Consider the following 13261-nt stretch of genomic DNA (forward strand, 5'->3'; position numbering starts at 1 on the left):
TCTCTCTCTCTCTCTCTCTCTCTCTTTTTTTGACCCCCCCCAAAAAAAAAAAAAAACCCAAAACCACAGGGTCCCAGAGGTCTCTGAGGTCTGTAGTGAAGGTCACTCTTACCAAGGGGATGATTGCCTAATACCGCCTTCTCAGGCACAGCGTTCCATTGACAGAACACACAGATGACCGACCTTATGTTCTGCAAACCGCAGAGAATGGTCACTTTGCCTTGGGACCTTCTCCAGCAGGGCAGGTGTACTGGTGACATCTTTCACTTTGTACACCTCTTTCACACTGGCCACCCGCTGCAGTAACCGCATCACACCTGGCAAAACCCCACCTTTGCTCACTCGCCTGCTTTCATACCTTCACCTTGTGTTGTCATGGCGAGGGACTCGACATGGCGAAGCTGCCTTTTTCTGCTGACGATAGTGACCTGCTCCTTGACACAGCGCCTGGACCCTCTAGCACCACCAGCTCCTGAATACGCCCATTCCATTCGAATAGATGGTGACATTATCCTGGGGGGCCTGTTCCCTGTGCATGCACGAGGGGAGCGTGGCGCCCCCTGTGGTGAACTGAAGAAAGAGAAAGGCATTCATCGCTTAGAGGCCATGCTCTTTGCCATTGACCTCATCAACAAGGACCCTGACCTGCTGCCCAACATCACACTGGGAGCTCGTGTTCTGGACACCTGCTCGAGGGACACCTACGCTCTGGAGCAGTCGCTTACCTTTGTGCAGGCACTCATCGAGCGTGACCCTTCTGATGTGCGCTGTGCTAGTGGAGAGCCACCCATCTTTGCCAAGCCAGACAAGATTGTGGGTGTGATTGGTGCTTCCGCCAGCTCTGTCTCTATTATGGTGGCCAACATCCTGCGGTTGTTTAAGGTGAGATTTTAACCCATATATTAACTGCTGGTCCGGTTGCAAAACATTATCAAGTTACCAGATATGAGGCAGTTGGTAATATGCTTAGGAGTTTTTACAGCTTTTATAGATGACCATTACGCAGACTGATTGCATAACGATTGGTAATCGATGGTCCCTTGTGGCTCAGAACAGATCAATATTCACTAATGACTGAGTGTCATTCACTAATGATAATCAGAGAAGTGAATTTGCAGTAGGTAACAATTCTTGACTGTGCTTGACTTACTGTATGTATGTACTCTTGAATTTTGAAGAATTATGAATTATCTGATTTAATTAAAATGCTATTATTAGATGGGTAGCCACAGCAGAGTTTTTCTTCCATCTGGGTCCCAGAATGCTGCTAGCAGGTTATCTTGTTTCATGTCTCATTAATAATTGAGTGTGTGATACACACACACACACACACACACACACAAACACTATATATAGCTGGTACGTAATAGGATAAACAAAATGGGGCTTGCATTTGTCAGATGAAGGAATTCTCCATTTTGCTGAGGAAAATCTAAAAGCATATTTTGATTATATTTCTTTTAACAGCTAGATTTTAAAGAATTGGAGTGGGGTCTTTTAAAAATTGTGAGTTCAGACCTGTCAGTCATGCCATTGCCAGATTGCTTTAACATGGCTGTTTGAAACTACCATTTATTTTACACATCAAATTAAAACTGCTGTTTTAAAAACTGCTGATATAGTCAATGTCTGTGAGAACATTTAACTTTCATTCAGATGAGCGCTAACACCTCGAGCACAGACGTTTAAAATGCAAACATCTCTTTGTTTCACATAAAGTCTTCACATATCTCAGAAGTGTAGGGGCATGTGCACAGTCCTCCTGCTCTGAAATTCCCCTGTAGGTTATTCCTGGTTAGGGAAACCACTGTTGAAACCCCCAGCTGCATATATTTAGTGCTTCGGTGTATTTATCAGCTATTATTAGCTTGTGGGGGTTAGGTGCTGTTTGTGGAAAGCTTCAGAAACTTCCTGCAGTCAGATATTCTTATGCAATGTAATGGACTTGGCTTCAGTAATAGGTTGTGGAAAATAAGTAAGAAATTGTTGTAGGACATGTGAAATGTTCAGCTTGATTCGGTACTTGGTTAGAACTAACTTTTAATTTGTATGAAATAAAATGTCTGCACCCGGAGTGTGACAGAGGTATCAGGATTTGCTCTTTCTTCCTCAGTAGAGGTGCCTGCAACCAATCAGTTTTTGGCTCCCCTCAATGGTGAAATGTAGACATCACCAAGGAATACTGTGTATGTATATGCAGCACTAGGCAAAGACTCATCAAATAGAATGTGCACTGTAGTCAGCCAGACAAAACCTTTGAAAATCATTACAAATATTTGGCACATAGTAAAACTTTCCTAGATGCCTACTGATATTAAGATAGAAAAGTATTTATAAAATAGACCAGGCTTGTGTATGAGACCCTAATCTGGCCAGGTTTTGAAGCACAGGCACTCACATTTCAATCAGTGTTGCATTCTGTGATGTTTTTGCTTTTAAAACAAGATCCATCTGCCTGGATCCCTCAGTTTAAAGTCTGTTTTATTAGTCCTTACTTTAATTCAGACTTGAAGTATACCATGCTTAGGATTGGATTTGTAATACCTCCTGTTTAGGATTCAAAACATATGAACAATAAATAATGGAGTATCAGTCCAGATAACCTATATCAGGGTCAGTGGATGAGGATTTGTTGACTCTCATTGCTTCAGATGCAGCTTTTTTGAAGTGAAGTCAAACAGTGTCAAATTGCCCTATTGTTTTGTTGGGTGCTGAAAACAGTGAGAGGCTTCCTTTTTCTCAAAGCATACATGTACACCGTAATTGTGCATTTGCAGTAGAAAATTGTGCAATCGTCTAGTTCATGTCTGAAACAGGCGCTGTGACTGACACTGTGTAAATTGAAAGGATAGTCACTGATGGAATGCTGATGTGATGGAGACATGTCATGCCCACTGTTGATCTGGAGTAGCTGTCAAGAGAGATGAGATGCATGAGGGGGGCATTTCTGCAACAGGGCCTTAAAATAAATAGCAAATGGTGCTGACTTTTTTCATAGCTTGCATTCTTGTCATAACCACTGATGCACAGCCCTCTTTCATATGCAACTCACAGTGTTAGCATGGGCAAGGACACTACCAGGAACTCTCAGGCATTATTGAAACCAGAATCAAGATGTTCCAAGATATTTATGAATAATAATCTTATAACAGCTGGCCAACATAAAGATTACCCTGATAATCCTAATTATAGACCTACAATTTATTGTCTCTATTGATTTTGTTATGGTAGAGTGGTCGAGAAATTATGGACAGTGTCTAGAAATCCCCAGCAATACCATACACTTGCCTGGTCAGGCGTCCAGGAGAGTATTAATAGGCTCACTCTTTTTGGGTGTCAGGGATGGCCTCCCTCTCTTTACATTACACTTATATTAACTGGTGCCAGAAAGCTTGTTTAAGTAGAATCAGGCAGCAAAGGTTCTCCACCAAAATATTCTGTTGTCTGATTTAGATAATGAAATCTGCTGTGAAATTTAGGTAATGTCTAAATTGGGATGAAAAAAATTCAGAATATCCCAGACAATGATGCAGAATCCCATTTCAGAATGCACTATGTAAATAATAACTACATGTTAATAAGCAGAGAGGTTTAATTACTTTAATACACTAATATTGTTGTGACCCGGCCAAGTTCATCTTCATTTCTTGTAACTTACTTAAAAATGACATTCACGCTTGTAATAAAAAAAATACTTTACACAATTCAGAAGATGTTTCCACACAGTGTGCTAGCTCTCAAGCCTGTTTGTGTCCCCCAAACTGGTCTAATGTTTTTACAAAACTCCAGTGTTAGTAAATGGATAAAAAAAACCAAAGACTTGGTCCGGTATGGTAGGCTTTCTCTCACTCTGCTCATGGCAGCGAGTTTCTTAGACAACATAGAAAACATCAAACGTTAAAAACATATAAAAAAGTATTTTTGCATCTGATTGTTAAGGTGGAATTTTCTCCACATTTTGGAGACATGAAAGTAAACAAACCACAACTAAACAACTTGGGTTACAAATGAGTTTCTGTTGTAGTTCAAACACTGAGTAAAACAGAATGAGAGGTTTCAGTAGCTGTTTCTTTTTATGTTAATGAGCCACTGCTGAGGTCATAATGAGAGCCCAGGAGCAGGAGCATTTTTAGTCACTTTTGCTTGGTTCTCTTTTTCTCTGCTCTTGTTTTGTACTCATATTTAATCAGTACATTTACTTCTGCATGCTTGTGTTTGTTTTGCTCAGTTTAACCTTGTCTTTTCACACTCATGTAAACACGAGTCCAGTTCTGTGGTTAGTGACATTCAGATGAGGGTATGTGACAATTCTAAATTGTCTGTACTCTACATAAGAAACAGCACAAATCAGAATGACTCTTTTATTCCATGTTTCAGACCTAGGCACGTTACAAAAACTGACTGGGTGGTTTTATTTCACAGCTTGTGGGGTAGGTAGGAGTTCCAGATACCTGAAATAATGTGTAATAAATGCATTGAAAATGTGATTTTCCATAATATATCCCCTTAATAAATGACCTGCAATGTTTTTGTTGGTGTTGCAGATGTAAGTCTGAGTTTATCTTGTAAGACCTGTGTGAGGGTTACTTGTTGGATCAGTGCTGCTGGAAGCTTGGTATTGGTTTCATTGCTTTTTTTTATTTTCAGACAGCTGAAAATAAATTCTGGGATTGTGAAAATGATTTTCTTTCACTCATGTAATTCCTATAATTCCTGTTCTCTTGAGTATACATTGCTTGTTATCTCCAAGATATTATATTTCCTAATAAATTTCAGATCTTTGTCCATGAGTCACTGGTACATTACCTTTTTTAACTCACATTTATTCAGCATAATTGATGCCAGACTTACATATAGTCTGTGGAAATGGTTAAGGATTATGAAAGAAAAAATGTATTGCTGTTGCTTAAATCTTCCTGTTCCAATTATACATGCTTGTGAACCCCATTTATGTGTGAGATACATGCTGTATCAGTACTAACAGATGTCATTTTAAGTCACATCCCCAATTGCGGCAGGCTGATAGCATATCTACACAAAAAGAAAAAAAGACTGACAGTATAAAAAACCTTTGATAAATCAAACTGAATAAAAGAGCAGCACAGTATTGGTTTTCAGCTGCACACAAAATGTTACTGATAAATCATGCAGCAATATTCAAACCATTAGCCTATCTAAAACTTGATTAAAAAGTCTAGGATATTTTTCTATGCTAAGAAACTTGTTATACTTGATTATAGAATCTAAGATGTGTTGGTATATTAATGTTGAATAGAGTCAGCTCAATGAATAAATTAAAAGCAGAATATATAAATACTGGAAATCTTTAAACTTATCAATTTTTTTTTACCTTTTTCCTAAGGTTTATTTAGATTCATTTCCTTGCTCCCAAGAATGGCATTCGCTTGAACATGTACTGTAAACATTGCATTTAAACCATTACTGCTTACCATTAAGAGCACCCAGAAGCCAAATCAGCTTAGTTAATAATTAAATACTGCTGTTTAGGAGACAATTTTAGTTTCTGTTCATTCTGCAGGATATAAAATATTTTGAAGAATATAAAATACACACATGGCTAAGTAACAATATGCTCCCTTATGAATTAACTAAACATCTGTACTCTCACAGAAAAAAAAGCTTATTTGTAAGGTTTTCCAGATAGTAATGCGGTTCACCTATGCTCTTCTTCACTGAGAAATAAAAAGGATATTTTTTCAAAGTTTCACAGCATGTGCATGTATATTTTGACACTCCTCTCAGAAAAGTGAAATATTTCATTGAATTATTTATACAGGGGAAGATAAAGAGCCAGTGCAGACTGTTTGAGATAATGAGTGTTTGTAATGGTCACGTTAGTGACAGGCCACACCCGAAGGGGCAGGGGTAATGCCCCCATCACTCATCCTGCATGTCTTTGTGGTCTTGATGCCAAAGAGGACATTACTAAACTAGACCTGAACGTACAATAGAGACTCTGAGACAAGATTGTACAAATGTGAATCAGGACGAGATGTTAGCTAGTTCAGAATCTGTGTTTTAAAAAAGTATGCATGTTAATGTGTGCCCTCAAGCATTAAGTGTGCAAATTTGCCAAATTCCTTTTGCACTTATTACCACTCCCAATTTCCCATTATGGAGTCAGATTGAATGAAGCGTCGCATTGCAGTCTTAATCAATACCCCCTCACAGCTCTTGTGCACAAAGGGATGAGGGGCTAAATCATGTTGGCCCATGTTACAGAGGCTTGGGAAACATATTTGTTTGAGGTCACCCCTGTTCTAACACTTTTAATAGTGACAAATTATCAAATATATAGGGGTTAAAGTGTGGAATACAAGTCAGGTATCTGATGACCAGTTTATATTTTCAAGAGCTATTTTGACTTTAAAGAATTGGTGAAGCTTCAATTAAAAGACATTAAAAATACATTTTCAGATACATTTTCAGTTAAAATGATAATGCTTGCCTTTGGGAAAATAAATATTTTAGGAATATTTCAGCTCCAGCCTCTTAGCAAGCTACATCTCATCAAGTTACAATAGAACAGGCTTGGGACTGTGAGTGGTAACACAGAATATCCCTTTAACAGGAAACCCTTATTGAGTGAAATTGAACCAGTGAATCTGGCAAGGGTCTTATGACTGATAAGGTTCTGCATTGACTGCACAGGTGGAAGTGGCACAGCTAGTTCAACTGGGCTATAGTTCAGGAAATGATTTTAAGCAAAATAAATGAGTGTCAGTATTAAAAAGCATGTCATCCTTGGTTTAAAACTCTGGTAACATTCAGAAAGTACTGATCATCATTGGAGGTTTTCTGATGAGGTTCCCGAGAATTGGAAATTCTAAAAAAATTCTGTTCTGAGATTAAAAAAAATGGTTAAGAGTACAGTTGTATCTCAAGATTGTACTATGTAATTCATTCCTAAAACACTTTCCTGCTGTAATAAATATGGCAAAATTCCATAATAATACACCAAAGAAACAACTCATCTAACAGCAAGGTTGGCACACTGCTTGTTTTCACATTCAAAATGGCAGCAGAACTGGGGCAACTTCTTGTGTGTGTTTCTACAGTTTGTCATTTATAGTGTGGGGTGTGCTTCCTGCTTCATGTCATTAAGTGCACGGTGGCGCAGCAGGTAGTGTCGCAGTCACACAGCTCCAGGGGCCTGGAGGTTGTGGGTTCGATTCCAGCTCCAGGGTGACTGTCTGTGAGGAGTTGGTATGTTCTCCCCGTGTCCGTGTGGGTTTCCTCTGGGTGCTCCGGTTTCCTCCCACAGTCCAAAAACACACGTTGCAGGTGGATTGGTGACTTGTGTGTCTGTGTTGCCCTGTGAAGGACTGGTGTCCCCTCCAGGGTGTATTCCTGCCTTGCGCCCAATGATTCCAGGTAGGCTCTGGACCCCCCGTGACCCTAAATTGGATAAGCGGTTACAGATAATGGATGTATGTCTGTGTAAAATATAGTGTAATTATTTGCTTTATTATTGCTTTGGGGGAGTTCATGTGTTCTTCTCTGTAGCTTATTCTGAATGCTTAAGAACTTCCTTTGGAAGAAAATATATATGTTGAGCATTTCGTGCTAAACTGGTGCTGAATTCACTGCAGAGTAGTACAGGGCAAAATTGTTAAAGTATGTGTTGTGATATTTTTAAGCCTTTTGGTGAAAAACAACATATATTTTTCCTAAAACTGAAGTGTGGGGTTGTGATTTTTAAATTTGAAGAACCATAACTTGGATTAATACTAGCATTTTCACAAAGTCACTTCACAGAAATCCTTGTCCTAGCCCCAAGTGAACAAGCTGAGATGACAATGGCAAGAAAAAACTAAAAAAAATAAGGACAAAAGCCTTGAGAGGAACCAATGCTCTAAAGGGGAATTATCTCTCTGTTTGACATCAGATAGAAACAGAATAACACAACAGTTGAAATATGAATGAAGAATGATGAAGTGATCATGCATACAAAAATAAATATGTGGTAACAAAAAGAAATAAGCCCTTAAACGTTCAAAAATATTTATGTTGAGTGAAAATTAATGACTGCTTCTAGAAACCCATCCCAAATGAGAATGAGAATTATGTCCATGAAGGCCAATAACTATTCAGTATGTTTTCCTTATTTTGTATTTCATATTGCTTGACGTTTCCACTGTGCAAATGAGGCTTAACACACTTGTATTCTCAAGACAAACATGGTCCTCAGGAAACTCAATCATGTGCATAAAAAACACTCTAATGGGTTACATTAAGATGACCTTGATGCTGTCTAATTTTGCATCTCAAAAAAATGATTGCCTATGTATTGCAAACAGTGACACACCCCGCCCTACTGCACAGTAATGGACAAATGGCAGATTAATTTTTACCTTTTCACAATTCATTTTCCCCAATCTTATTCTGTTCAGTGCGTCAATATAAACAAGTGGAGCCTAAACCACAAGAGTGTCTCATTAATATCTCATATAGATTATTATGTGGTATTAGCAGCTCTGAAAGGACACTCTGACCAAACTACTTTGATATATTATAGATCTGATGATGCACACCTTGGTGCTTCTGTATGTTGTCAGACCTCTTGGATGTAATGTTGAGATTAGCATGCAAAATTAATTACACCCCCTGAGGCAATCTTTACCAGTCACATATCTCTCCTGTGGCCATGCTAATGAGAGCAGCTCAGAGCTTCTAATCGGTCAGGTGCATCAAAACACAAGAGTTGAGTAAAACAGCGCGTTGACAACTGTGGTAAATTACTTTTATAGGTTACAGCTTCCATCCACAAATCGACCACTTGAAAAGCCGTCGGTTGTGTATGCATATTTGAACAGGATTAGTACCCATGTTCTTAAGATAAGGGAAATCTCACAATACAGATTTAGAGTGTTTCATGCATGACATCAATAATATTGATGAGAAGGAATAAAAAAATTATAACTTTATACAGAGTAGAGATCAAATTTTTAGAAGTCAATGCTGATCCCAGTTTAAAGTTGTCCTACTATGAACAGAAGGAATAGAGGTGCAGTTTATTTCATACTTAAACATTATATAGAATTAAATGTTACATTTTCAAAAGAGCTGCTACCAAGACTATAGGACACTTCAGAATACATGGTTATGTCTGTTAGTCTGGGACCTGATGTTAATTTTCATTAATTATCTGACAAACTTTATTTAGCTTGTAACCCTCATAATTGTTTTGCAAGATGCTGAGCTGCTCCAAAGTGATTAAAAAGATGTAACAGCAGGTTGTTCAGATGAACGGTGGAGGGATGAATCATTTAGCCACCGAAAGAAGCTGTTCTTTCCAAGAATGTTATTTCTAGAAATTTGAAACTTCACAATGAAACTTATTCATTCAAGTCCTCCTGAAATGCTGATCGTCAGTGTAAGACAAATGTGACAATGAATCGGTTCAACACTGCAGCTGGAGTTTTGTCTTGCAGTCAGAGGGAGCTGGGACTGTAAAGCTCACTCTGCAGATACCAAGGATCTCATCAACAGCAACTCTAGACTTAGGTTTGCTAAAGAGCCTCTTGTGTAGATGCAAAATTTCACTATAATGATGAGAGCTCATTTAATTTACTTGGGTCAGATGAGAAACATTGGGTCTGTCCCAAAACCTAGTGAGATGCTCATGTAGGCACGGACTACTGTAATCGACGTCTGTTCTCATGAGGCAGATTATTGAGACTCTCTAATTAGAGAGTGATTGTGTCATGGCTTGTCCCTGCCCATTGCACGCAACTGTTGTTTACCTTAGCTGCTAGCATTTCCTCCAGCATGTCAGCACAGTGGATTCTGTTCTTCCCGTTTTTACCACGATTTTACTTATTATTGCTCTAGAAGAAGAGGAAAATAGATAGGGGGTTGTGCTAGGGTTGCCCCATGGGATTGTCTAAGTATTTCAGGAATGGTTCGATGCTGCCTTAATATTCGGCCAGATTAAGGTATCTCAGTAGGCAGCATATTTAAGGTGTCTAAGAATTGGGAATGCCAATTTGTGGGGAGTGTCCACACAATGAGGTAAAATGCTCTCTATGTAGACGCTAGGTTTTGAGACAGACCCATTATGTTTGTCATTAGAACTCACTACTTCAACTGGATGAACAACAATTGGTGATGTTATATTCAGCTTTTGTTACAAAGCCAATTCTCTAAAACATACATGCATACATGGCTTGATAAATAACATAGAGAATTCACTGGTGTCAAGCTTAAATTATATAAAACTCCAGTAGATACAAACTCTTGAACAGTCTGACATCTTTTCAGAGATTCAAATGCCAAACTGAAGTTGTAGGATCAGGATCTGCATGCAGTCATAGATAAACCTTGCACAGACACCAAAAAGACAATTTCTTTAATGTCAGTATAGCAGTATACAGTGCACACAGTGTTGCAGTGATCCTTAGACCGAACATTCTGGTGTCCATTGGCTCTCGACATGGTAGTATGATATTTCTGTCATTTGATTTGTAATGTAGCTTGATGAGGGCAAAATCGTTTAAAGTGTTTGCTTTGGACTGATAGAGTGTGAATGAGGGATTAGCTAAGCAGAAATGAGGCTTGAAATTCAATTTCAAAGAACATAGTCCATTTTAGCCCTTCATCATGACTGATGTCTTTGTCCCTGTAACCATAAACTTTACGGATGGAGGTGATTTTAACAGAAGCTCTCCTTCCCCTAAGGATAATGAATCAGATTTTTCAGCAGAAAGAAACACTATAATCTGTCACATAGACATACTGCATTTTAACAGCCATTCTCAGAGCTCTGCATTGCCTACTGACAGTACATTTGCTGCGGACACTTTTACTCATTCTGTCATGCTACTTAACAAGGTCATTAGAAAGCCAAGATTTGTCTTGGTGTCATTCCAAGTAATGGCGCTACTGTAGAATGGTAATTAAAGGACGGATCAGCACTTGTTCCACATTCTGCTGTGAGCTGACATGTACCAATTATATTTCCTAACCTAATAGTTATTTTCTGCATTTTGTATTTACCTAAATGGCGAGGTTTCCTTGTATTGACTCGGCCATGAACTTATTTAGGTGGATATAATTGGCAGAAAATAGTTGGGTGGAATGCTGACTTCAGTGAATAGATCTGCATAATAAATCCATAATGAGGTTATAGAAGGTCATTGTCACTGTCCCATGTCTATCTGCTGTTTAGGGTGAACCCTGAATTTGTTAGCATGCATTTTTCATTTATATTATGCTGACGTATGAGAGTAAAATATTGACTATGAGGAATCACACATAGTGTGACCCTAGTTTTTAAAAGTTACAGTTTACAGTACATTTAAATGCTGGTATTTATAAATGGATATTAAATGTACTTTTAACAAAAGCCAAATGAATAAACAAGTCTTAAAATTGTGACTATTGTTTATTCTTTGTGATAACTCTTGTATCAGAAAAAAATTTGTTGCAATAACACATATTATTCCATACCAGTAATTACTTCAAACCCCTACACTCACAGAATAGTGTAGTATGGCCAAGGTAATGATAATATTTTTACCATGTGATGAGTTTTAGAGTATAGGTATATTGTGTTAATAAACTTTTATGCATAAATCATCTCATATATACACGTTAGTAGATGCACCAAGTAGCTAAAAAAGCTTATGTATGTGCACCCAGTATCAGTGAGCATATGTGGTGTGTATGCTTTCATAAATCTGTCCTTGCCAGATCTCAATGCATTTGATCCTAATACTATGACTTCGCCTCCAGACATAATATACTCACCATGCAGTCTGCTATCATATATCCACAACTGACCAAGCAGAACTATTAGATCTATAATATGATAGTGTGTGTGTGTGTGTGTGTGTGGGTATCTGTGTGTCACATGAAAGATCCCCAAAATCCATGATGACATTAGAAATTTCATGAGAGACTGCAGAAACTGGTTTCTTCAGTCCGCCTCTCCTCTATCTTTTTCCTGCATTCATTATGTGCTGTATATTGCAATATACAAATATAAACAAACAGACAGAAAAAAACAAATTTATACAATATGACATTTTATATGTTGCCTTAAAAAATAAAAGACCCATATTCAAAATTTTTCTTGTAACATTTTTGTGGTTTTAAGTAAAGTCACCATTTGATGCAGTTTTGGGAGCTAGACCACACCCCAATTACCTCTCCACAGCTCCATTTATATCCTTCACTTTCACTCCATCCCCATGTCAAACAACATCGCACCCACCCCCACCCCATGTCCCACCATTTTTTTTCTTTGACCATTTAAGCCATAGGTGGGGCACGGCTCTACGCGCACGTCATCTTGTACTTCAGCCCCATCCTTCTGAGTTCACCCCCTGCCCTCTGACGCTTCCCTGGGCGTGGTCTGTGCTAGTAAATTCTATTTTATATCATTTTTCCAAGCTTGATTAATTCTTTAGAATTTAATAGAAATTTTATTGTGTTATTACGGTGTCTTTAAGACTGATAAATGTAAAATAGCTCTGTTCAAATTTGGTGCCTCTACAGCTCCTAACTCAAAGCAGTCCAGCTTGACACGGCAGCAAGAATGGGTGAAATTAAACTCCACTAAACTAGTAGATACTGAATGTATATGTGCTTGTTTGTGACATCAGAGAAAGAACGTATACAAAATGGACACATTTTCCAGCATTGGTATTCATATATCTTTATATTTAATATATATATTAAATATAAATATATATTTATATATATATTAAATATATATATATATATATATTTAATATACACATACTAAATTTCTTGCTACTATTATGATATATTATGATGTATTTCTATATTATGAACTGTAGAAAGAACAGCCAAAATATTGTTATTTGTGTTGCATAATTTAATACTGAATACTGGAGAAGCTGAGGAGAAACTTCTTTATGGGGGCTGAGAAAAAAATGATTAAGAAGCTTTTTGAAATGTGCAGAAATATAACCGCCTCACCATTTTTGTCATTATAGGAATTCCAAAAATGCACTATAGTTGTAACTGCTGGTTAAATACAGTTCGAGAACCAATCTTCCCTCTCAGCTGATACACAGTTGGGCATATTACACTTGTTGGAAATGTGCAACTGGAGTCTGATAATACTGGTTTTGATAATGACAGGTTGTAGCTATCACCACTTTTATGTGTAAATTACAAATATAAGCTTACAATGTTTTGATGGGTGTATTTATATACACAGAAATGCTTAGAGGCCCAGGAACCTCTCCTTTATCTATGTAATACCTTC

The 13261-nt window shown here is 37.9% G+C and overlaps 1 protein-coding gene across 1 annotated transcript in view; it reads left to right on the top strand.

Moving 5' to 3' along the window:
- Positions 1-13261, top strand: part of grm8b (glutamate receptor, metabotropic 8b) — a 128521-nt gene that overhangs the window by 1185 nt on the left and 114075 nt on the right. Inside the window, exon 2 of the mRNA XM_066667763.1 lies at positions 70-882. Coding sequence (XP_066523860.1) covers positions 376-882 — 507 coding nt within the window. The 5' untranslated portion in view covers positions 70-375. The remainder of the gene's footprint in view (positions 1-69; positions 883-13261) is intronic.

This window comes from Hoplias malabaricus, chromosome 4, assembly GCF_029633855.1.
Source record: "Hoplias malabaricus isolate fHopMal1 chromosome 4, fHopMal1.hap1, whole genome shotgun sequence".
NCBI classification, from domain to species: domain Eukaryota; kingdom Metazoa; phylum Chordata; class Actinopteri; order Characiformes; family Erythrinidae; genus Hoplias; species Hoplias malabaricus.